The 23,650-nt window shown below is 41.5% G+C and overlaps 1 protein-coding gene across 5 annotated transcripts in view; it reads left to right on the top strand.

Moving 5' to 3' along the window:
- The window catches only part of Tmem131l (transmembrane 131 like), a 166,770-nt gene that overhangs the window by 94,765 nt on the left and 48,355 nt on the right, over window positions 1–23,650 (top strand). For 3 of the 5 annotated variants that reach the window (XM_078022005.1, XM_078022003.1, XM_078022007.1), the window contains 11 exons: window positions 11,621–11,698; window positions 11,900–12,053; window positions 13,582–13,640; window positions 13,955–14,063; window positions 15,922–16,018; window positions 16,508–16,661; window positions 17,429–17,599; window positions 18,919–18,988; window positions 19,992–20,109; window positions 21,638–21,779; window positions 23,160–23,269. In XM_078022005.1, coding sequence (XP_077878131.1) covers window positions 11,621–11,698; window positions 11,900–12,053; window positions 13,582–13,640; window positions 13,955–14,063; window positions 15,922–16,018; window positions 16,508–16,661; window positions 17,429–17,599; window positions 18,919–18,988; window positions 19,992–20,109; window positions 21,638–21,779; window positions 23,160–23,269 — 1,262 coding nt within the window. The remainder of the gene's footprint in view (window positions 1–11,620; window positions 11,699–11,899; window positions 12,054–13,581; window positions 13,641–13,954; window positions 14,064–15,921; window positions 16,019–16,507; window positions 16,662–17,428; window positions 17,600–18,918; window positions 18,989–19,991; window positions 20,110–21,637; window positions 21,780–23,159; window positions 23,270–23,650) is intronic. The other 2 variants (XM_078022004.1, XM_078022006.1) reach the window with 2 other exon arrangements.

Raw genomic sequence — 23,650 nt, 5'->3', positions numbered from 1 at the left:
ATAGATAATGAGTCCACGGGAATCTGAGTTGAGATTCCCAAATAGCTCATCTACCCGGTTGTAACCTCTGAGATTTGTAGAACTTCACCTTTTCCCCACATCAACCGGTTTGACCTTCAGCAGATTTACTACCGGGGCAGGTGGCATAATTCTTAGATTAGAAATTGTAGAATGGACTTAGAGTTTAAGTTACTGGGAAGTAGAGGTCAAGAGCAGAGCCAAGATTGGCAGTTCCAGCTCTGTGAGCTTTTACATTTTCCCCAAGTATCCTAATGATTTTCATATCCATTGATGTCGTCATTCATGGTCCAGAAAAGGTAAATGCAAGTAAAATGTTCTTCGTAGCATTTTCATTATGGTAAAAATGCAGAGCCATCTTGAAGGCCTAGCATTAGAAAAAGGATTTGATCAATTTGAGTTATCAGCATGGCAGAATATTAAGTAGTTCTTCCAACGTACAATTATGGTTCCCTCAGGGAGAGGTCTGACAAGTGGGTAGTACACAAAATAGAGTTGTCCCTGTAAACACATGGTGGGCTATAGTTGTGTTTAGCTCATGAGAAAGCAAAACTTACTTTTTAGTATTTTCTTCAGTGCTTTGTTGGATCTATGCTACTGAGATTTGGTGTATTTGAGCCAAAGAGAATATTTGAAATTGCCATTGTCTCAGAATCTGGCATATAGTTTCACGAGCCAAAGTATGCCTGAGAGATTAAAAAAAATGTGAATTATCTTTATTGAAATCATCGTTATTGTTTAAAATGCACTTATAAAACAATGTGGGAAACCTAGAGAAATTTTAAAGTTAGTGGGAAATGTCTGACACACAGTTCTATAAAATAAAGGTAGTTTTGTGTGTGTGGGAGGGGCATGGTATCATATTATTGAATTGTCTAAAAGAGTTTATCTTTTCAAGATTGTAAGAAATTATGCGACTATAAAATAAAAAGGAAAACCCAGAGAAATGAAAATTAGGGGAGAGTGGAAAAGCAGAAGCGTGGTTGGGTTGAACACATGCAGTTTGCTTTTGTGGGAACACCGCACTGAACCCCATGACGTGTACGATTAATACATGTTTTTTTTTTTTTTTTTAATAAACCCAAGACCACAGTCACATTAGGCAAAAGTCACCATGATTAATGTTTTGTGATCTCCTTTTTGTAGTTTCTGACTTGTGTGGATGAGGGATTCTGTCCCCCACCTTGGGATCATGTTACTGGATTGTGTAAAGGAGAGATTATCTCTGGATATTCTGTGTGATACTCAATACGTTTCAGACCAGGAGTCCCTAACCTTTGAAACTGGCATGGCCTTTGCTTTTAGGGGGTGATGTTAAACCTTTAATGCCTGCCAGGGACAAGTGTGGGCAGGGCCTGCTGGAACCTGGAGCCTGCCAGGTTTGTGGGGAGGGTGGCCTGAGTCCTTATCTGCAGCTTGCCTTCACAGGCGCTGATCTGTCAATAAAATGCGGCAATCAGGAAGGCAGGCAGTAAGATCAGGAGGAGCGCACGGAACTCTTCCAGTTACCATTTGACAGAGGAGAAGTGGGAAGGGGCACATTTCTCCCTAACAGATGAGTGGCAGAAGTTCAGTGTAGGGTTTGGAGATGGAAAATAGAGCCCAGGGAAAGGTTAGGGGCTCTGTAACTGTGCTCTTTGCCTTGGTGTCTGGAATGAAGAGTGTGATAGCTGCGAGTCCCCGCAGATGTGGGGCATCGTAATGCATTGAATAATTTTTCTTTACACGAGGAAAGAAGTCATGAGATCTTCTTTACATGAAAATGACAGACTGTCAAACTCTGGAAAATCATTACTATATTCTGGTGAATATATACTATTACTTAATTTCCCCTGTCAACCTGCCTCTGAATCTAGCTCTTAAAAAAAAAAAAGAGAGAGACTTTGCTTAAGTGTTTCAAGTCTTTTCCCATTACAACCTCAAATGGGAATATTCTATGGAATGAGAACTTGGGGAGAAGAAAGCCCAAGAGAGTGGGGTGGGTTGGTGAAAGGAAGATAGTGTGGCTGGCGTAGGTTCTAGAAGGAGAGGAATGCCGGCTGTGTGGCTGTGGGTTGCTCTTCTTCCCTCCTCCTCCATGTTTGTTTTAGTATGCGAAATATCTTCACTCCTCCCCATCTTTCTCCTTTTTACTTCTTCAAAATCAATTTTCTTTTTACAATGTCACCAGTTTCCTGGTCCCTCTTTTAACTCAATGGCCTCTTGGGGAGAATTGATGGCTACTTACTGAAAACCTTGAGAGAGCCCTGTTGTAGCAAGTACAGGTTGAATATCTTTTATCCAAACATCTATAATCTGAAATGTTTGGGGTGGTGCCATGGTGCCTGTGTTTAGAAACTTTCATACCTGACTGCATGTGATAGTAGGTTGCAGTTACAAATTCAGTGACACTACAAATGTTACATCAGATTACCTTCAGGCTGTGTGTATAAAGTGTACTTGAAGCATAAATCAATTTTGTGTTTAAACTTGGGTCCCATTTCCAATATATCATGTTGCGTATATGCAAATATTCCAAAATCTGAAAAAAAAAAAAAAACCCTGAAATTCAAAACACTCTTAGTGTCAAGCATTTTAGATAAGGGTGAGTTGTGCATAATACCAACAGCTCTTATTTTTTTGTGTATGTTTCCTTTACTAGTCTGTAAGTGCTAACAGGTATCATTCTTTAAGCAATATTTATTTTCCCGCTAACTGGCAGTTTCTGACAATATAATGTATTAAATTGATGGATAATTGAATGATAATTGAATTCATTAACAAGTTGATAATTGAATAAATTAATTTTTTAAAGGAAACATTAAAACTGAAATTATGAGACACATATCTCCCATTGACTTCTTGCAAACATTCATTATATTAGAATATTCTAGCATCTTCTGTTAGAAGACTTAAAGATGCCCAATCAACACTTCTCTTCCTGGTATACAAGGAAGACCAAATTTTGAATCGGTGGATATTGTAAAGATCAGCAGTTAGAGAACTAAAACCACCTTTATGTTACTGATATAAACTATGTTCTCCTGTGTCAGCTGAGGTAAGGGCCAGTGGTTACTACCTCTCTGTCCCCCGAGGTCACACCTTGTGCTCCACTGGAAGGAGGCTTGGGTCTGAAGGAGAAACCCTTAACCAGGTGTAGAGAGAAGCAGGAAGGAAAGCTCCTCCTCCCGCAGCCCCCAGCTCCCTTCCTGCAGCGGTGGGGGCGCCTTGTCTGTAGCCCACTCAGTAGGAAACCCCTTGCCTCCAGGGGCAAAGGAGGCCCGGAAAGCTCTGAAATGGATTAGATCGATTCAGTCATAATCTGCTACAAGGCCATTCACTTCCGTGTCTGTTTCCCATCATAATGTCAGCTATGATCCATCCAAGACAGCTCACCAGAGATTTCACGGTGGGATCGAGTCACAAAGTTAAGATGCTGCAGTGAAAATCGCCAGCCTGGTAGAGATGGCCCATCACAGGGAGGCAGAGAGGTCGTGAATGAGAAGACAATCCCAAACCTGACACCTGAGGAATAATAATCTTGGAGCTGAGTGACCTTGGCCCAGTTACCTCGCCTCCTTGTAGTTCAGTTTATCCATAAAATAGATAATAATAGCACTTGCGGATAGGGTTGCTGCAGCTAGTGAATGAATGAATTCATATAAAGAGCTTAGAACTAATGCTCGGCACACAGCTAAACGCAATCATCACAACTTCAGGACGAGTTTTTGAGTATAAACCCTTTCCTATTATGAAACTCTCAGGAGTTAAATTGATGGATAATTGAAATTAAATTAAAATTCAGATTCGGTTCCCCTGGCAAGGCATGAAAGTTCAGGGCCGTAGACCCATATCAAATTTTCCTGGCGGGTGTTAGCATTCCGAGGATGTTGTTGTCCTGTCTTGTTTTCTTTGTTGTAGCTCGAGAGGTCTCCTCACCTGGGGGCAGCTGGGGTGGTGCCTTCAGCAAGCTGCAGCCTGGCTGGCTCTCACTAGGATGCGTGTGGTTTCCTCCGGGTTCCAGCAGTTCTAGTAGTTCAGTAGTAGGACTCTCCTGAGCCTCACTTGATTCTAGAATCTAAATAAGACACCCCGGAGTATCAGAGTGTCAACGGGCAATCTGCCTCAGCTCTCCAGGTGCTAATTCTAAGCAAAAAATTGTTCCCAGCGTTTCATGCTTGTGAAGGAGGGAAGGAGACAGGATAGGCCGGCGTGGGCGTCCATTGGCACTGCTTGTTGAGAGTCTGGGACCTTAGCTCCTGACGCTTGACGGGGAGAGGTCACCGTTAGCCAGGGGGCTCGTCTGGGTGCTTTGGGGTTGGGGAGCCACCTGTACAGATTTTCCTCCTCTTTCAGGAAGCGGCACCAAGACACTGGCCTTCCCCGAGAGCTTTAGAAATGTGCACTGGAGGCAGCCGGGTTCCTGGGTCTTTCTTTGTTCTCTGCGTGCGTGGGTCTGTTTCTTCCCGGAGCCCTGTTTCTGCACTCTCAGGCTGGATGGTGTCTGCTGTGCTGAGGGACGGGGCCTCTGGAAGGCCTGGGCCGAGAAGTCGATGCCGGAGCACAGCGCAGCTGCCATCGCCTCTCACGTGGACTCGCTGAGGCCTGGGACCTCCGTCTCAGGGAGGTGGTTCCCCTGTTTGCACTTGGTTCAATGAGGTGTGTTCAGCAGATCCCGGAGGGTGTGTGGGTGCGTGGGAAGCTCGTGTCCTTACGGGCCATCGGGGAAAGAGCTTGGCCCTGTGCACAGCTGTCTCCACAGGGTTGACTGTGGCCTTCTGCTCTGCAAGATGGCTTGGGACTTCAGGAAGTGCTGGTCCTCTCCTGTCCCCCTCTCTAAGGAAGGTTCAGTTGAGGGTCAGTTTAATAAGCTTCTCACATCAGTCCTTGTCCTTCTGGGTTCCTTAGTGGATTCTTTACATCGTGATAGATTTTTTTCCTTTTATGTTTCTTTAACGGGGGAGGGACGAGTTCTTCCAGGTGAGAGATCAAATCAGTGCATTCTGGGACCACTGGGGACATCCATTGTTCCAGCAAGTCCTTGTTTTCTCTGCTGCACTGGGCAGTCTCACCCAGGAGATAGTCCCCTGTCAGAGCGACTCTGCGTCGGCCTGGCCCCGCTGGGTTTTCCTTGAACGCGTTTCCTTTCTGCTGATTTCTCTGTCTTGACCGAGTCCCGATTCCTCAGAGCCCAAGCAGTGATCGTCTGCCCCAGCCGGTGTGTCCATCAGCTTTCTGCCACTGTGAGCGACAGAAGGAGGGAGGATTGGAGGAGGGAGACCCAATAGAAGGGGTTGCCTGGTTCATTGCCTTGGGCCTGTGTGTGAGGAGGCTGCAAGTCACAGGAAGCGTGTGGGGAACAGAGAGGAGGGGCATGCAGGGCCATGACCCTGCTCCTAGAGGACATTCGACCTCTCGGGAGTGCCGGGGGCTGGGTCAAGCCTTCAGCTCAGGCCTCTCAGGAACATTTAAGATGCAAACCATAACACAAGGGGGGACCTAAAAGTGTGTGTCTCCATAGTTCCTGGGACTGGATCCTAGTTCTGTTGGAAGGGACACTTCTCGTCTGCTGATGTCTTTCCTGTCTTCCTTTACTAGTACATTTTTAAGGCTCCCATAAGGAGAAAGATTTAGCGTCCCCATTTTAAATACCTTCTCGTGTGGAGCGCAGGGTGTCTCCATTTGTTTGTTTTTTTTTTTGGTCTGTTTCACCTGGCCTTCAAGGTTTCCTATTCTCCTTCAGCTTTTACTTGTTCCCGTCCCTCTTTCCTCTATGGTAAAATTTAGCATTTTAACCAATTTTATCTTAAGTGTTAAGTGTGTTCCTATTGTACAGGCATTGCCCCATCCATCTCCAGAGCACTTTCATCTTGCACAACTGTGGCTGCACACCAATAAACACTAACGACTCATTCCCTGTCTGCCAGCCCTTGGAAAGTAGTAATCTACTTTCTGTCTTTAAACGCTGGGTCCTTCGGATAAAGGGGATCCTGTAGTGTTTGTCATGTTTCTGGCTTGTTTCACTTAGCACAGTGTTTTCAGGATTTGTCTGTGTTAATCAAAATTTCATTCCTCTTGAAGACCGCAGACTATTCCATAGTATGTACATCCTGTTTTCTTTATTCATCCATTCATGGATGGACATCTGGGTTCATTTCACTTTTTGGCTCTTGTGGACCTTGCTACTATGAAGATGAGTGTACAGATATCTTCTTGAGGCCCTGTGACCACTTTTGAGTAAACAACTAGAAGTGCAGTTGCTAAATTAATGGTACTTTTATGTTTGATTTTAGTGTTTGCTTCCACAGTACCTTGGCTAGCCTCATTCTTGCTTTGGCCACACCAGTTGAAGGACACACTGTGCCCATGTTGGTGAAAGTCAAGCTTTTGCAGCCTCCATTATAAAGCTTGACCTTTTGCTGAGCCAGGGCCCTGTTTCAGGGCCTGAGCCCGACCTGCAGGATCTACTTGCCATTTGCTTCTGGGCCAGCAGCATCCAGTTGTATAAAAATAGCTACGTGCCTTTGGACAGATCCGCGATCGCTGTATGACCTACCAAGGTCCCTCACAGCTGTTCTGAACCTGCCAGCCCAGGTCGTAGTCATTAAAAAATAAGTTATTTTCCCAAGCGTAAAAACCAAGGTGTTGTGCGATTCGGGTCAGCTCTCCTCGGTTGCACCAAAGTCCTATTATCTAAAGGGTTAACTTGTTCTCAGATTGCTTTTGGTCTGTCAGGGTTTCTAGCACTTTCAGGGGATGGGAGGCAGCGTGCCTTAAATGACCCTTCTTCTTTTTTCTTGGGTCCTGAATCAATTGTGAAATCACACAAAACGAAATTGAAGTGTTGCGGGGGTAAAAAAAAAAAATCCCTTCTCTTAGAAACCAAAGGAGTGAGGAAGAGGAGTTTGCTTCTAACAACTTTAATGTGGAAAACAGTGCTCCCCACGTTTGTTTATTGTAGTTTGACTAAATAAATGCATCACTTGTGAATAATCAAATAAGAACAAAAAAACTCTCCCTTTGAGGCTGTTGGTTGGTGTATGTGGCTCACTGAATGCTCATAATTTTGCTGTGAGTTCAGTAAGTCTGTTTTGTAGAAGCCGAAGTTGAGTCTTAGGGTGGGAAGAAAATGTCCCCCTGGGTTTACAGCTGGGGTTTGACCTTGAATCTGTGTTGACCACAAAGCCACTGCTGCCTTTTCTAAAATGATGTGGATAAGAAAAAATGTTATACGTATTACTCACCCTTTTTTCCCTTAAAACAAAACTACAAAGTTCATTCCAGCCAGTTCCCAGTTTTTGCAGAATGTTTCTGTGAGTCGTTCTGACCATGCAGGCACATTTTGTTTCGGTGGCTAAAGTCAGAATGGAAGGGCAGGGGTGGGGGTTGAAACAATTATTGTTTCATGTCGGGGTCAAATAACTGTGTGGTGCTTGCTAAGAGTTCAGCTGAGCCTGTCTGTCATGCAGGAAGCACTAAATGAGGAGTTTGGTTGTGGAGTCTGAGTGTTATGTGGAAGGGGCCTGAGAGCTCTCATTTAACACAGGATCTTTGGTGTGCAGACTGCAGTGGACACAGCTCCGTGGGTGGGGGACGGGGACAGAATCTGTGTTCCTGTTGAAACAGAGGTAGCATAAGAGATTGATGAAGAGCTCCAAAATGTAGCATTCAGAACTGGCAAGGAGAAAAGAGTGTCTAAGAAAAATGGACTGTAAGGTTGGCACTTATCTAAGTAAATTTCATAGTAATATTCCTTAAATGAAAGGTTTTTGTGTGTGAGTGTTACCTTGAAATCATGATTCCAGTGCCTTGAACATTCTCTTTGGATTAGTGTAGTGTACAGATTCTTGTCTACTTCTGTTAAGTTTCGTCTTGTTAATACAAGTCATTTAAAGTGACTTTCTTTTTTCTTTTTTTTTTGCATCCAATCCCTCAAATTCACTGTGCTTATAAGACCATCAGTTTCCTAGCAAGTGGAGGGAGATGATTTCTTTCCTCTTGACTAGTTTCCCAAACTCCTACCCACTTCACCACAAAATCACGGGAGTACATTCCTTAAGAGAACTGGGTTTTAGCATTTCTTTTTCTTATCTGTTGCATTTTATCGGCATTATATTCAATTATGTGCCTTTGTGTTGATGAATGCTTAGGCCTGTAAGCACCTAGGAGGAGTAGACTTGGTATAGACCCCCTGTACCAGGAGGAGTAGACTTGGTATAGACCCCCTGTACCAGGAGGAGTAGACTTGGTATAGACCCCCTGTACCAGGAGGAGTAGACTTGGTATAGACCCCCTGTACCGGGAGAAAGTGCTCAAGTACTGACTTTTTTGCATGAAAAGACCAGGAACACCCCATGCCCCATTTTCCCACTGACTGGCCCCAGGATCTTTGATAAGTCACTTCCTCAAACTACATTTCCTCCCATCTTCTAAAAAGGAATACTTTCACATACTTTATATGACGACTATTAAGAAAATATGAAGTAAGATGTTAAAGTAATATGGGAGGTTTCAAAAACTGAGAATTAGGGTTTTGTTCATTTTTCTCTCCTAATTTGCCCGGGCACACGTGGATTATTAGGCCATGTCCTGCTCTCACTGAGTGCTCAGTTGGCTCCTTAATGCTAGTCTGAGTAGTTGCTTCAGATGGCTCATGTTTTGCTCATAGTTTCTTTTTAAAAGTTTCATTCTCTGTGAAAAGCACGAACTTGTAGATTTCTCTTAGAAAATTCAGCATGCTGCATGGGCAGTTTGGAGGTGCTAGGACTCCCCCTTGTGGGATTTGGAGATGTACTCTACAGCAAAGAAATGAAGCCCCAGGGTTTGCTTCCCTGCCCTAGAAATCTGTCATCCCAGGTGCTTCAAGATCTGAGACCTTTTGAGCCCCATTATTGACATCACAGGTCCGATGGTTCAGGGTCCACAAACTTTGTTCATTAGCAAAATTATTTAAAATGTTATATAAATAAAACGATGACTAGGCCATGTATAAAATATGAAACGAATAAATTTTGTCTTTAGACTTGGATCCCATCTCCTAGAGATCTCGTAATGTATATGGAAATAGTTCCAAGTCCCCCTGCCCAAAATCCGAAATAGTTCTGGTGCCAAGCATTTTGAATAGAGTGTATTTTTGTCATGCTTCTAGCTAATTTTGTCATGCTTAAAATGTCAGATTATAAATTTATCCATGTAGAAATTTACCAAAAGGACAAACTATTAGGCTTTAAGTCATATCAAGTTACTGGACATAGGGCTTTTAACCATATTCAAAATCAGAATTTTGAACTTCTATTAATTTCTCTCTACTCAGACATTTAAGGGAAAAGGTGTAGTTGCAGATTCCTTTAAAAGAATCTTAATTATAAATGTGTACTTTGAAAGTATGCTGATTTTTTTTTTTAAACTTTGAATAGTTCAGATCAGAAGTACACCAAATGTCAGGTTTGGTATATAATCTATTATAGGTATTTTAAAATTATTTTTACTTTCTTCCCATTCCCAGTTTGCCCAGCCCCACTGTGATTATGACTGTGTGCCAACTGTTCTGTTCATTTGCTAACTGCATGTTGAGTACCTAATGACTTTGTGATAAAAGCACAGACTGGGTGCTTGTGGTCTGCTGGGGAGGGTGACCTTGACCAGTTTGTTACATTATAATGAGGAGTGTTAAGAAGGTCAGGTACAAGGTGCTGTAGGTGTGGCAGTGCTATTGTAGCACAAAAGCCAGTACAGAAAGGAATAGGCAGGTCTGGGTTCCAATAGAACTTTGTTTACAGAAGCAGGAAGTGGGCCGGAGTTAGCCTGTGGCATAGTTTGCCAGCCCTGGAAGTCTGCATTTAAGAATGAAGACACATGGATGGGTTCAGGGGCTTCTGAGGAGGAACAGTTACTCTAACTTGGTTCTGAATTTGAAGGTGGCGTGAAGTTGGTGTTGGGTCTCTGGCTCACACAACCATATGATTAATGGTACAGTTGGTGAATATGGGTCTTAAGATACGGGATGGCTGCTTGGGGGGTGTTGGACTGTGGGTGTGCGGAAAGATCCGAGTTTGAGAAATAAATGCTGGAGGCTTGGCCTTGTCAGAGAGCTTCCTCAGGAAGAGAGAGGAGGGCCAGGATTGGCCTCCAGAGTTACTCCAGGGTCTGGTGGTTGGAGAGGAGGAGAGGAGCCAGAGAGGGACAAGTGGTTAATGTTCTTCACTGAGGCCGAAGGAGGCAAGAGCAAAAGGAGCAGCTCCTTTGGTTGGCTTCTTGCAGACCATTTGAAACTGTGGTTAAAGCATTTTTAGAAAATTACTGGCTTTTTTGGTATATGTCTTTGGTGGAGGGATTTTTTCATAGAAAGACAAATTTAAAAATTGAGTTCTTAGGTTTTTAGGTTCACTGTATAAATCTTATTATTCTCTTTAAGAAAACTAGTGGTTTCTAGCAACTTTGGAAAAGTGCCTTTGATTAACATTTGGTCCCGTTGATAGGCTTGGCTTTACTGTACATAGTTTTATTACATTGAAAATGTAGTGTGTTTTATTCTTTTCTGTACTTCAACTGTCTGAATGACAACTGAAGTAATACCCGCCCCCCCCCCCCCAGCTGGGGATTGAAACCAAGGACTCAAAAATGCTCAACACACATTTTACCACTGAGCTACACCCTCAGCCCCTAAAATGTTTTTCTATATATGTACTTGAGTAATCTTACAGATTACATGATTGTGAGTCGGCTTCATAATGCATCTTGCTGGAGTTCACAGATGCTCACACACTGTGTAAGGCAGCCTGGGTTTGGGGAGTGTGTTTTACCCAGCTGAGATTTCCCAATGCTCTGACTTGTTCCCAGGTCAAGTACCTAGAGTCCTGGTGCCAGAGACGTCAAACTTGAGGAAATTTTATGGCCCAGGTTCTTTAGATTCACATGCTGCACTTAATATCCAGGGTATTCACATTTGTCTGCAGCCCCTACCCTCCTACCCAAATGGCTGTGTCCCTCGATTGGATTTTTTTCATTTCCTTGCCAGATAGGTTGGGATTGTTCCATGTGCCTAAGATCTTGGAACCTGACAAAGTCCTGCATTCTTTTCTCATAGTTTTGTCTCTTCCCTCCATAGCACTTCCGATATTAAAAATGATAGCTAGTTTAATTGTGGGTATTATCTTTTATAGTTTTGTCTGACTTGAGGGTCAGGGTCATGGCTTCTAAAGGTACGGATAGAAGGCACACTTGAAAACAATTATTTGACTGTTACTGTGTAAACCTACTTTAAACTCCAGCGATTGAACAGAATGTTCAACATGCAATGGAAGCGCTGAAGGTACAGCGTTCTATGTATAGTTAGAATATATTCACCTGCTTATTGCCATGCTGAGAATTTTCATGTTGCCCAAGAAAGAATTTGTGATTTCCTTTAGAAAGTAAACCCAGTGGCAGCACTAATTTTTCTGTTTTGCTCACTGTTGTATTTCCAGTAAATAGAATAATGCCCAGTATTTAGCAGATACTCAAATATTTGTTGAATAAATGAGCGAATGTGGTTTCTGAATAAATGAGGAATAGTATATTATTAATGCTGGATTGTGTGTTTTACATCCTTTATAAAGTTCTTTCCCCCCCTTTTTCTTTGTAGGCAGAAACCACTAATAGTAGCCTCTTGCAAGTGCAACTGGAATGCAGTTTACATAATAAAGTGTGTCAGCAATTAAAGGTAAAATATTTAGTATTTCTTCCTTCTTCCTGTCTCTCTACTTAAAAAAACCAACAGGAATAACAGAAAACCAAACAGTCTGTCTGTTCTTGGAAATGAAGATTCCTTGATCTTAAGTGTTTTTCTTTTTAAAAAATTGACATTGCAAAGTTCAGATAATTTTTTGAGTTTTCACTTTTCCCTCCTTCCCTTCAATCGCAGAATTGTTATCTGGAGTCTGATGATGTTTTGCACTTACGAATGAACGTAATTGTAACAATGGAAAATTCCTCAAAAGAATTTGAAGAAAACACACAAGATTTGTTAGATCATCTCTCTATTGTTTATGTAGCAACAGATAAATCTGAGACCTCAGGTAAGGTGAAATCTTTAAAAATTTTCATCATAGACTGGGGATGTAGTCAATTGTAGGTGTGCTGGCTTAGAATGCTTGAGACCCTGACTTTAATCCCCAGTTTTGCCAAAGGAGGGGAAAATTCATTATAGTATATTTTGATTAATTTGTATTATCATTTGATAGCATTTACTTGTAGATTGTACTTAAGAGACTAAGGCAGGAGGATTGCAAGTTCAAGGCCAGCCTGGGCAACTTAGTGAAACCCTGTCTTAAAATTAAATAAATAAATAAAGGTTGGGTTTGTGATTCCATGGTAGAGCACCCTATTCAATCCCCAGTACCTGGGGTGCGGTGGGGTGGGGGAGGGAGTGTAACAGTAACTGGTTCTCAGCCTGCAGCTGTTAACCAGGCTATAGTATTTGGGGAAGGGGCTTAAATGACCATTGCAGACTGTTCTGAGTCTCCTTGTAAATGTTTTTTTTTTTTTTTTTTTTTAATGTTTTGAGGATAGTAAACAAATCAAATGGCCTTGGTAGTCTAAATATTCAGTGTTTGAAGTCTGATGGCGCTTTATTCCAATTTTACTGTATGGCGTCTCTGTTAACAAGTCATGCTGTTTTGTATCTTAATAGCTGAGGGCTGGTTATTCTTGGATGCCTCACAAGTTAGAGTAAAATTTTTGTGTTCGGTTCTGTGAATTTAACCTCTGGATGTAGGTGTCCTATTTATCAGAAACAACCTATTTATCCGTTTGACTTTCTAAGAACTTTTGTAGGAGACACACATCCTATGATCCGTGAAATTCATAATATGGGATTTATTATAATTCTTTGGTTATGACAGTATGTGAGTGTATATGTGTATTCATATTTTTAAAAATGGTACAAACGTATACAAAAGCATAGTTTAAAAGTTTTTTTTTTTTTTTTAAATTAGCAGTCTTGCTTTTTTGTACTGGGGCTGAACCCAGGGCCTTATGCATTCTAAGTGCGTGCTCTGTCACTGAGCTGCACCCCAGTGCTGTTGGCAGTCTAGTCAGTCAAACATCATTTAACTTCCAGTCCTCAGAATTGGCCAGAGTAGTGATGGCCAGGTAGACATCGATGTGGAGAAGGCCCTGCCCCATGGGGAAGTTTTCCGTTGGTAAAGGCTAAAAGGAAGCATGTGTTTTAAGATGCCAGGAGTTTCATTCTTTCTGAATATAGTTGTCTAAATAAGGAAATACAGGGGTGTCCAAGCAGCAGGAAAACAGCTTTATTTGAAGCTGTCCAGGTGATTAGTGTGATGTAGAAAAGACCAGGATGACCCTAAATTCAGACTTTCTTTCCTGACTCTTGTATACCATTTTAAGAGCTGATGGTATCGGGCCTTTTTGTAAGGATCTTTTTTTGTGTGACTTAAAAGAATACATAGAAGAAAATGGCTCCCAGTTTTGATTTCCATTTTGAAAAAAAAAAAAACAAGTTATTAGGAATGTTTAATCATTAAGGTGTGGAGATGAGATGGCTCTTTGTTTTAATCTCATTGTTCTGATTCTTTTGAACAGACGAATCAGCAGTAAATATGTATATATTACATTCAGGAAACAGCCTTATATGGATACAGGTAATTATAAATTCTCACACAAAGTAGAACTTGAAATCATAAGGGTGCATCAGATTGCAGAACATGAGGGTCTTTCAGGACAGATGTGGAAACAGTTGCACACACTCTTTTGCTCTTCTTTAAAGCCATTCTTTTACTTGAAGCCTTATTTGGAGGGTGGGTGCCAGCACCCACTCCCTGCTGTGACAGACACATCTGCTGAGCAGTTACTAGGTATACAGTCTCTGCTGTTTACTTATTTTAACAGAGTGGGTTTGGAATGGGTAAGTGTTCTGGCTGAGAGTAGTAATGAGGACTTTTTATTGTTGTTACAGGATGTACATCATTTCTCACAGAGAGATGCTCTGTCTCTTCAGTTTGAACCAGTCCTGCTGCCTACTTCTACAACAAACTTTACAAAGATCGCCTCTTTTAGTTGCAAAGGTACACATTTTAAAAATATTGGAGTTTTTTTTTTTGTTATCTAGTTGTTTGTTTGGTAATTTTTTTCTGTGCAGGTACTCAAACTCAGGCATGGTTTTAAAAAAAGCAAATGGATTTGGTTTTAATAAACCACAGCCCTAATGTTTCTAAGAGATAGGGTGACATCAAAGCTCTTGTTGATGACAGGTGTATTTTGCTATATGTATAGGATTTTGAGTTTAAAGCTTAACTTAGTGATTTACAGGATCCAGAGGTACGTGTTTACTGGAGGGGCCACTTTCTCAGGTAGTGTAGTTGTGTAGCTCCAATTTTATTCTTTTTTTTTTTTTTTGCATAGAATGTGATGCAGAATGTCTAGTGACATAAACCCAGTCCTGTCTTTGGGTTCTTATGGTTAAAAAGGGTTCTATAAAGGAATTCAAAGGGATAGGAAAACATGCCCAGCCTCATTCATTGTTAAAGAAATGTAATTTAAAGCAACAAATGAGATGTAGCTTATTACTTAGATCAATGAAGAGCGAAAGGTCGTTAATATTCTGTGTTGGTAATGATTAGGAAAGAAAACATGTTGAAGTTTTCACTGAAATATAAGTTAATGCAGGCTGTTTTAGAAGGAAAATTGACAGTCTCTAAATATTTAAAATGCACATATGTGCTCTTCAATCCTTAATTCTAGTTCTAGGAATGATTCTACAGATATATTCATCTAGAATTCAGAATGTACCTAGACTGGTTGTGGTAGTGCACACCTATAGAACCAGCTATTTGGGAGGCTGAGATGGGAGCATAGGCTGAGGCCAAGCTGGGCAATAAGCAAGACCCCATCTCAAATGATAGCTACAACTAAAACAAACCTGAACCTGTTCTTTGTGACAACAGAACAATCTAAGGCACCCACTGTTAGATGACTACTGAGCACATCTATAGAAGGGTGTACCCTGGAGCTACTGGAAAGCGTCCAAGGATATGCAGTGCAAGCAGTATGTGAAAAGTGTCCACAGGGGCTGGGGATATAGCTCTGTTGGTAGAGTGCTTGCCTCACATGCACAAAGCCCTGGGTTTAATCCCCAGCACCGCAAATTAAAAAAAAAGGCATCCATGGATCCATGGAGATACAGTGCAAGCTGTATGTGGACGTGTAGGTGTTTGAAAGTGTGTCTGCATGCCTGGACGGTGCTTGAGAAAGTGCCAGCAGTTGCCTCTCTTAAGATAATTACAAAGGTTGGGCAAAGTTCACATTAGAATCACATTTTTTATTTGAGTATTTGAATTTCTGTTTTTGCACCGTATATATAACTTTAAAAAGGAGAGTTAAGATTCAACACCAATGAGCTTCATTTTTCACTTTTGTCATCTGGCAGATCTAAGGACTTTCCTCTTATTTATGAGGAAGACAGATCTTTGTAAAAGAAATCCCCAAGTAATGACCCACCCCCTCCCATCAGGAAGAAATTAGAGATTGGTTTAGAGAGGGGGAGCGGTGGGAGGTAGACACCGTATTCCAGATAACTGGAACAAGCTAGTGAAGATAGACAGGAGCATTTGAGAGAGCATGCTGCCATATATACAAGATTCACTATTTTGATGGTGATAAGAAATGAATTAAAAAGTGATAAATAAAAACTTGGGCTGGGGTTGTAGCTCTGTGGTAGAGGGCTTGCCTAGCCTGTGTGAGGCAATCTTCAGCACCACATAAAAATGAATAAATATAAGTATTGTGTCCGTCTACAACTAAAAAAAAAATTTAAAAAAAACCTTTAAGAAAAAGTTATAAAAACTATAACTTAGTTTTTGTTCAGATTTAATGAAAGAAAATATTTATGCTTCACTTTTAAAAAAATTTTTTAAATATCTAAAGCAGCTATGTCCTGTGGCAGTGGGATGATAGAAGATGTGAAGAAATCAAAAATCACTCCAACACTAGAAGCATGCCTCTCCTCTCCGGTGGTGCAGGGGTAGGTTCGTTCTGCTTTCCCTGAAGTCATATGGGGTTTTTTCCTCCCCAGTAGGTCTTCAGAACTATAGCTCATGTGAGTCCTATGGGTCTTTTCCTGGACTTTCTTTGCTGTGCGTTCACACTGCTATTAAGCAGGGAGAGGTGCCTTGGCAGAATGGGAAAGAGTAACTAAATAATTCAGTCTGAAGTAGGTTCTGGGCCAGGCCGCCAGGTGTGTGGGAAGGGGTGCTCGGATGGTGTTTTCTGAGTAGAATTTGGGTCCTGCTTTTGTCCTGGTAGCTTTCCTGAGCTGCCCTGGTCATGGTGGGCCACTTTACCCTGGCCCTTAGGTGTTGCAGGTGTGAACAGATGGTTGAGGAGGTGATTGCTGTGGTGGTTGGCAGCATCCATAATATCTTGTGGCATCCCCTGTTGGCACCTGGGTGCTCCCTGAAGTGCTGTGGTTCTCTGCACTTGGGCCGATGGCATGTGTGTCTTCTGCTCACAGGTATTTCAGAGTGGACCCTTCTGCAGCCCAGTTTCATGTGGAGAGTCAGGAGAACACATCAGGAGTGTGGTCAATATGGTACTTCAACCATTTTGACCGTAACATTGTGTTAAAGGATGTGTTTGTTTCCAAGGACGCTAGGCACATTTTAAAGGTATGTATGGTGTTTTTCTTCCAGTGTTAACCTATTTTAAGCTTTGTTCAAAGTCAAATGTGATGAAATTCATATCTATAAAATTTAATTTTGGCTGGGCGTGGTGGCATATGCCTTTAATCCCAGCGGCTCGGGACGTTGAGGCAGGGGGATCACAAGTTCAAAGCCAGCTTCAGCAAAAGCGAGGTGCTAAGCAACTCAGTGAGCCCCTGTCTCTAAGTAAAATACAAAAAGGCTGGGAATGTGGCTCAGTGGTTGAGTGTCCCTGAGTTCAATCCCCAGTACCCCACCCCCCCAAAAAAAATTCATTAATTTTGACCTATTTTTAAACCTTTAGAATTACTTCTAGGATCTCTCTCCTTTTTTCAAACACAATTGTTTCATGGATCTCAAAATGAACATTATTATATTCTGTAAGAATATTTACTCTTAACTATTACTCAAAAATGCTGTAATACATGATTTCTATAAACAAGATTGTGTATAGTAATTATATACCTTATTTGTGGTAAAATATAGTAGGCTTTTGAAAATGCCATTTATGATCACTTGAAGATTACTTTTGTGAAATTTAAAATACGGGCATATTAAGCAGTATTTGAAATCTGTCATTTCTATAAGAAATGTTTCCGTCCTTGATCTGGAATGAATTGAGTCAAATTGTGCTTTTCCAAAATATGGAAGAACTTCAACATCATACTTTGTAATTATTTTAAATCCTAATCAGTGTTAGGAAAAGTAATCTCTCTTGCTTCTTTTCTTTTTAGATTCTGAATTTCACTGGCCCTTTATTTCTACCTCCAGGCTGTTGGAATATATTTTCTTTGAAACTTGCTGTTAAAGACATTGCCATAAATCTATTCACCAATGTATTTTTGACTACAAACATAGGTGCCATTTTTGCAATACCTCTACAGATTTTCTCAGCACCAACCAAGGTATTGTTTACAACACCATGTGTGTTATAAATTTCTTGATAATTGTTGTTTCTTTTTACTTACGGTGCTTGGGTTTTATTAACAGGGTTAAGTTCATGTTCTTTAAGGCCACCTAAGAAATTGAAGGCCATTACCAGGCCAATCTTAGATCAGTTTTTTCAGATTTGGAAATTTTTATTTGGAAAGGGTCTATTTTTCATGAAGCAGTTGATTATTGAAAGATAAGCATGTAAATAGATTTCATTTTCATTTGTTTCAAAAAAAATTTTTTTTTTAATATAGTAGTGCCTTGGATGAAACTCAGGGCCTTGCCTTGAGATAAATCACATTGGTTTAAATGCTTTAGGTAGACCACTTTTTAAGTGACTTTGAGTTTTGCTTATAATCCTTGAATTTTCTTAAATGGGACAAGTCAAAAGCCTAAGAGTTCACAAGAGAATGTTTTCTAAAATCTGGGTAAATTGTGTTTAATTTAGATTATCTTAATCATGTCTCATTTTTTTTCTTAACGTTTTATTTCTTTTCATTTAGTTATTATTGCTTCCTTTTGATCCAAGCTATTCTATATAATATTGGGTTCTAATTTTTCACTATGAGACATTCATGCAACCATCTTTATGATTTTTCTCACTTATTGGTGTTGATATTTTATAGTTAGAAATGTTCATGTTTAGGCTGTAAGTGTGAAGGTAGGACCTTGCAAATCAAACAACTCAACAAAAATGTAAAGCTAATTTCATTTATCCATATTTTGAGCAGGGAAGATTTCTTAGAAATTTCCTTTTTCTAAACAAGAGATGCATATAAGAAGAGTGACCAAGGGAGGGAGCAGGAGGCAGGTTTCAGGTGCATGATGAAGTAGCAAGTCTGTTCTTCCCCAAACTGAGAAGTGGGGCATTAAATGCCCTGAGTAGCAAGAAGTTCTTTAGATGGATAGACAGTTTCTCAGAGGATTAGAGGACAATTAAAAACAAACGAAAAAACCAAAAAAGACAGAAGCCACTAGGAATGTCCTGAGACTAATTTCATCTTTAATTCACGTGACAGCGCTGTGTCTTGTGGGCCCAACGGTTGTCATTATGGGCTGTAATGGTTGTGCAGGATCTGCTCTAGTGGCCCTTCTGGGAGAGATGGCGCCGAGTTCTCAGAACAGATTCAAGGAGAAAGGAAACCAAGACATCACTTTCTAGTTGTTTGACATCTGGTTAAAGGGGAGTTCACTGAGGAGAAGGGCAGTGTCTGCTTCGTATTTTAGTGCATTGGGATTTTTATGTTGAGTGTTGTGTTTTAAGTTATTCATATATTACTTTTCAATCTAGGAAGGGAGTCTGGGTTTTGAAGTGATAGCACATTGTGGCATGCATTATTTCATGGGAAAATCAAAAGCAGGTAAGTATTTTGCCCTTAGGCTTTCTGTAGAACTCCAATTTGGGGGAAGTGGGAAGCAGTGAAGGATGTTAGCATTTGTAGATGGAATAATTTTTTTCAAAAGTAATTGCATCATATTCTGTTCTTAGCTTAATCACTGACAGAACAACCTGAAATTGTTAGAGTCCTCCAGACACCCATAGGGTACTGTGTAAATAATGCCCTCTTATTCCTAAGTAGCTTATGCTTTTTTAAGGGATTTTTTTAAAAAAAAAATATTGTTTGATCATCATAGCAGCCTTGTCACCAGGAAAAATTAGAAAATTATGATTCTTTTGTAAAAGAGCTTAAATGATAGAGTCATAAACATATCATAGGCAGTGCTGATCATGATGTGTGACAGAGGCCATTAGTGTTGTTATGGAAGCAGTTTCTAACTTGGGGCTTTATTTTTTTTTTTCATTTTGATTTATTAAGATAATTGAGAGTTTTAAAGGACAGATGTTTCTTTTGGGAGAGTCCCACCTTTTCTTTTTCTTTTCTGATCCCCTCTTTAGCACAGAGCAGATGAGTAGGGTGAGGTGAACAACATGCACCTTGTAGAGGATCAGCTCCTGGTCTAGGCGGGCTTTTCCCTCTGCACTCTACAGTATGTGGAAAGACTCAGACAGTGATGAGGAACATGTCCATGGAAACAGTTTTGCATTTTAGATTTAAAACTGTTTAAAATGTTGCAAGTATAATTTTAACTTGTTTCAGGCTGTATTCATGAACCATGTGTCTTTTATGTTAATGCCTTTACATAATCGATTTGGTTTTGTTTTTTTACATGTTTGTTTAATTTGATATATCATTTGCCATTGAATTAGAGGGACTTTTTAGTAAAGACGAGAGGAGAAGAGTGGCATTGATTCACTCTATCGTCCTCTCTGTTTGAGAAGTCTAACGGTTAGTTCGTGGTATTGTTAACGAATTGAGTCGTACTTTCTGTAAATCTAAATATTGAATCTGATCTAACTTTTAGAAAATCCTAATTGGGATGGGGCCCTTTCTCTGGATTGGTCTACCTGGGATGTGGATTTGGAACTTGCAAATAACTTGTATGAAAGTTGGAAGAAACACAAGAGTGGCAAAGTCTGCAGGTGTGTCTCTCATCTTCCTCTCTCTGTTGTTGAGCAGTCCTTTTTTCAAATTGCACATGGTCCCCTTTTCAAATTGCACTCCTTAATTTTTGGTGGTTGATGATATTTCTATCTTTTTATTTTGACAAAGTTTCACATCTTAGAAGAGCTGCAGGGTTAGTGCCTTGACCCCTCACATGGTCCTTGGCTCCAGATTGTCCCCTGTGTTCCCATTTTACCCCCTCCCTCCCCCTACTCTCTGTGTATACCTGTGTTCACATAGTCGCACTTTTTGCTGAGTCATTTGAAAGTGAAGCTGTAAATATCACCCTACTCCAGCCCTCGATATCTTATTAGGAAAATCTTCATTATTAGCATACTTCAGTCCTCTGTGCTTTATTAGGAAAGTGCTGTTATTCTACTTCAGCCCACAGTGCTTTCTTGGGAAGTTATTTCCTGAGGAGGGTATTCTCTTAACTGTACCACCATTCTGTCCCCAGCCCACTCAACAATGACATAATTGTGTTATCTAATAGGCAGTCTGTATTAAAATTATCCTGACTAACCCAACAACTCTATTTTTGTCTTTTTCCTTTCTTGTAGACCAGGTTCATTTGACTGTCTTGGTTTTTTGGTAGCCTTTAGGCTAGTGCCCCATTTTGGTTCAGTTTTCATCATGTTGACAAGTTTTGTCGAATCCAGGCCAGTTGTAAGAACATTCCACACTATCAGTTTTTATGCTTGGTTCCTCAAGTTTCCGTTCAGGTTAAACATTTTTAGCAAGAATGTGAATTACCTGGTTGATCTTGTATATTATTGTGTCCTTTCAGGAGGTATGTGAATGTTAATCTGTCTGTTTTAGCACGGTTAGGGTGAATTATGTGGTGTAGCTGATGTGTGACAGGTCTCTCCACATTCGGCACCTTTTTCCTTTAGTGATTCATCAAAAGCTGGGTTGTGATAATCTGATATCATTTACCCTTGCCATTTCCTAAAGACCTTTCATCCCATGGTTTTAGAAATCATGGAACATCACTGTCCGAATCAGTGGCATTAGCCTGATGGCTGTAAGATGGGGAGGGGTGTTTCCATTTGTCCATTCTACAATTATTGTGAGATATGGTTTGGTTTGGTTTTTAAAAAAGAGCCTCTCTTTTTCCAGCATCCCTATAGTTTTGTTAGCATGTTGTACTCAGTTATTGTCTTTATTGCTTTTGATGCTCAGTCGTCCCAAGTTTGGCATGGGGGCCCTTCAGCATAGCCTGTGTGTCTTTCTGCTACATCGTCATCATGGGAACAGAACATTCTAGGTTGAGTGGTTTGGGGGAATTGCCAGGAATTGAGCCAAGACCCCATGCCTGCTAAGCACACACCCTGTCACCGAGCTGTGCCCTCAGTCCCCACAGAGAGTCAGTCTGAGACCTTCTGCTTCCCAAACCCAGCCCAAGCCATTTTCCCCAGGACCCTTTGTTCCTTGTGGTGGGAGTGGTGTTGAATGATTTTCCTTTTGAATGTCAAAATTATTTTCCAAAATCATTTCTTTGCACAGGAGGAATGTCTTAGGAATGATGCGTTTCGCCCACTCGAAGAAACCCAAGGAGTCAGAGTCCTTTGTTTCCGTTTTGCCTCGTTTGGTGGCGGAGCCTGGCCTTGTGTTAAACTTCAGCGCGACTGCCCTGAGGAACAGTGTGGTGAGGACAGTGTGTTCTTCCCCTGTCTTTGCCAGTGACACCACAGCGCTGAGGTCTTCAGAACACCAGAGTTATTGTGCCTGGAGATGTTTCAGGACCCAAACCAACTAAGGTCCACACTTTAATGCTATCAGGGCACCTTGAGTAAGGCCCTCCCTACAGAACAAGAGGAGTGAAATCTTAAGGAGACAGAGAATACATTGAACAAAGAGATTTGGAATTGAATATGAGCTTCCTAAATAAAATGTAGGAGTTAAAGCATTCAGCTACTGAGCACAGAGAAGATCTTGGCTAACGCAGGACTTGGTTTCATAACCAGAACTCAAAGGAAGTCCAGAGTGAGCCAGGCTGCTCTGCTGACGGTGGGGACCTAGGCTCCGCCCGTCTGTGTACTTTCTATCCTGAGTGTGTTGTCCTCCTTCCTTGTGGATGCTATCTTCCGTCCACCCAGGGTGTCAGGAGGCGGGACAAAGGGAAAGAGGTGCCACCAGCAGACTTCCCGTTAGGTCTCATGGCCAGGAACTGCCTTCACACATGCTCCGAGTAGAGCGCACACCTTAGTAGATGCTGGTTGAGTTCTCGGGGATGACCACCTAAGACTGCTTTTGCTTTTCCTTTTCACTTTTTGTTTTGAAGTCATTTCTCCCCAGAGAAAAGTTCTAAGAATAGCACCAAGAACTCCTCCCAGTAGTGGCCCTTCCCCAAGATGAGTCGGTATTTAATGTTTGCGTTCCCTCTCCCTTTTCACGTGTACATATTTGAGAGGATGAGACATGAGCCCCCCTCTAAAAGTATTTTCTTATGTAACCAGAATATAATGATCAAAATTATAAAATGAAGTATTAACCTAACGTTACCCAGTGTACAGTCTGTATTCTAGTTTCTCTAGGGAGTTCACTGTCACCACTCATGGTGACTTTCCTACCTCCTGGCTCAGGATGACCCCAGGGTATGAGCACATTGTCATGGTAGTCTGAGTCCTTTCTGATATTCTCATCGTGTCTTTGCCTTTCATGATGTAGCATTTTTTTCTCTTCTTTTCCCTTTGGTGCTGGGGATCAGTCCTGTGCAGAGCTCTTGCTCTCCCACGGAGCTACACCCTCAGCCCACATGGACATTGAAAAAAACAAAACTTTTGTAGTTGGAGGTGGCCAGAATGCCTCTATGTATGTTTCTTTTTTTAATGTGGTGCGCTAGGCATGTGCTCTGCCACCGCGCTCCAGCCCCGCGCACACATGGACATTTTCTCGAAGGGTTCAGACCGTTGATTTTCTAAGCTGCCCCTCTGTTGGAGCTGTAAGTAGTTGCGATGAGATTCAGGAGTGTCTTGGGAGGATGCTGTGTCCCTCGCTGTGTTCACCCTCCTCTCCTTGCGTCTAGGTGAAGTACTTTATGGTGAGGAACCCGTCCTCGCTGCCAGTCTCCCTGCAGCTCCTGCCTCTCTCCTTGTACCCTAAACCCGAAGCTGCGGCACGCCTGCTGCACAAATGGTAGGAAGACCCTCTGGTGGGCAGTTTGGGAAACACCCTCAGGACTCAGAATTGTTGGAAGGCCTGTGCTGCTTTCTCCCAGGCTCTGGATTTGGGCATACACACTGTGAACCCATCAGCCTGTGTATCTGGGGTGCCCTGGCCCTGGGTGCAGGTGTTCAGTGGATGTTCCTGGCTCTGGGTGTTACCTGGCACCTTCCCTGTCACTGGCTTGGGTCTATAGCCCCACAGAGCATTTTTGAATTAGGGAACCTTTATCGTTATGCTTTTCTATGCATATTTCTAAAATTGAGACTCTAAATCATGATGATCTTTGGTTAATTCAGGAATGAGTTTAAAGCCAGGGTCAGTGGCATATCCATAATCCCAGCTGCCCAGGAG

The sequence above is a fragment of the Ictidomys tridecemlineatus genome, chromosome 9, assembly GCF_052094955.1.
Source record: "Ictidomys tridecemlineatus isolate mIctTri1 chromosome 9, mIctTri1.hap1, whole genome shotgun sequence".
Taxonomy (NCBI): Eukaryota; Metazoa; Chordata; class Mammalia; order Rodentia; family Sciuridae; genus Ictidomys; species Ictidomys tridecemlineatus.
This window is presented reverse-complemented; position numbering and strand designations above follow the sequence as displayed.